The following is a 1,838-nucleotide window of genomic DNA, read 5'->3' as shown; positions in this document are numbered from 1 at the left end:
TTTACCTTTGGATGGTCCCGATTAACGAACCTAAATCTATTTACCTTTGGATGGTCCGATTAGTGAACCTGAATTTATTACCCTTTGTATGGTCCCGATTAGCGAACCTAAATCTATTTACCTTTGGATGGTCCCGATTACCGAACCTAAATCTATCTAACTGTGGATGGTCCCGATTAGAGAACCTAAATCTATTTACCTTTGGATCGTCCCGATTAACTAACCTAAATCTATTTACCTTCGGTTCATCCCGATTAGCGAACCTAAATCTATTTACCTTTGGATGGTCCCGATTAGTGAACCTGAATTTATTACCCTTTGGATGGTCCCGATTGGCGAACCTAAATCTATTTACCTTTGGATGGTCCCGATTACCGAACCTAAATCTATCTAACTGGGGATGGTCCCGATTATAGAACCTAAATCTATTTACCTTTGGATCGTCCCGATTAACTAACCTAAATCTATTTACCTTCGGTTCATCCCGATTAGCGAACCTAAATATATTTACCGTTGAATAGCCCCGACTGACAACCCCAAATTTATTTACCTTTGGATGGTCCTGATTAGCGAAGCTAAATCTATTTACCTTTGAATAGCCCCGACTGACAAACCTTAATTTATTTACCTTTGGATGGTCCTGATTAGCGAACCTAAATCTGTTTACCTAATAGCCCCGACTGACAAACCTTAATTTATTTACCTTTGGATGGTCCTGATTAGCGAACCTAAATCTATTTACCTTTGGATGGTCCCGATTAGCGAACCTAAATATATTTACCTTTGGATGGTCCCGATTACCGAACCTAAATCTATCTACCTTTGGATGGTCCCGATTAGTGAACCTAAATCTATTTACCTTTGGATGGTCCCGATTAACGAACCTTAATCTATTTACCTTTGGATCGTCCCGATTAGCGAACCTAAATCTATTTACCTTTGGATGGTCCCTATTAGCGAACCTAAATCTATTTACCTTTGGATGGTCCCGATTACCGAACCTAAATCTATCTACCTTTGGATGGTCCCGATTAACGAACCTTAATCTATTTACCTTTGGATCGTCCCGATTAGCGAACCTAAATCTATTTACCTTTGGATGGTCCCGATTAGCGAACCTTACCTTTGGATGGTCCCGATTAGCGAACCTGAATCTATTACCCTTTGAATGTCCCGATTAGCGAACCTAAATCTATTTACCTTTGGATGGTCCCGATTAGCGAACCTGAATCTATTACCCTTTGAATGATCCCGATTAACGAACCTAAATCTATTTACCTTTGTATGGTCCCGATTAGTGAACCTAAATCTATTTACCTTTGGATGGTCCCGATTAACAAACCTAAATCTATTTACCTTTGGATGGTCCCGATTAGCGAAACTAAGTCTATTTACCTTAGGATGGTCCCAATTAGCAAACCTAAATCTATTTACCTTTGGATGGTCCCGAACGGGTACTTGAACCTTGACGGTGAGTCGGAATGGTTTCTGGTTGAAAACATCGATGAAATGCTGAAAAAAAAATTTTAATTCTCCGCCATAAAGTTTCCATTTAAGCTTGGACAGGTCTAGGAACTGGGTAGGTTTTTCCAATACTGGATTGATATATTCAACCAATATATAGAATATATAGATGTCAATTCAATCCTTCTCAAAACCTTTCAACATATAAACAATCAGATGATATACATTCAGCAGTCAGAAATACTGGATTGATATATTCAACCAATATATAGAATATATAGATGTCAATTCAATCCTTCTCAAAACCTTTCAACATATAAACAATCAGATGATATACATTCAGCAGTCAGAAATACTGGATTGATATATTCAAC

The 1,838-nt window shown here is 38.2% G+C and overlaps 1 protein-coding gene across 1 annotated transcript in view; it reads right to left on the bottom strand.

Moving 5' to 3' along the window:
- Positions 1-488: 488 nt before the first annotated feature.
- Positions 489-1,838, bottom strand: part of LOC111711154 (TRIO and F-actin-binding protein) — a 2,094-nt gene continuing 744 nt past the window's right edge. The window contains exons 2-4 of the mRNA XM_023485425.1: positions 1,421-1,512; positions 704-1,118; positions 489-497 (exon numbers count right to left, since the gene is read on the bottom strand). Of these exons, the coding sequence (XP_023341193.1) occupies positions 489-497; positions 704-1,118; positions 1,421-1,512 (516 nt within the window). The remainder of the gene's footprint in view (positions 498-703; positions 1,119-1,420; positions 1,513-1,838) is intronic.

This window comes from Eurytemora carolleeae, unplaced genomic scaffold (genome assembly GCF_000591075.1).
Source record: "Eurytemora carolleeae unplaced genomic scaffold, Eaff_2.0 scaffold239, whole genome shotgun sequence".
Classification (NCBI taxonomy): Eukaryota; Metazoa; Arthropoda; class Copepoda; order Calanoida; family Temoridae; genus Eurytemora; species Eurytemora carolleeae.
Note: the sequence above shows the minus strand (reverse complement) of the source record. Positions and strands in the feature narration are given on the sequence as shown.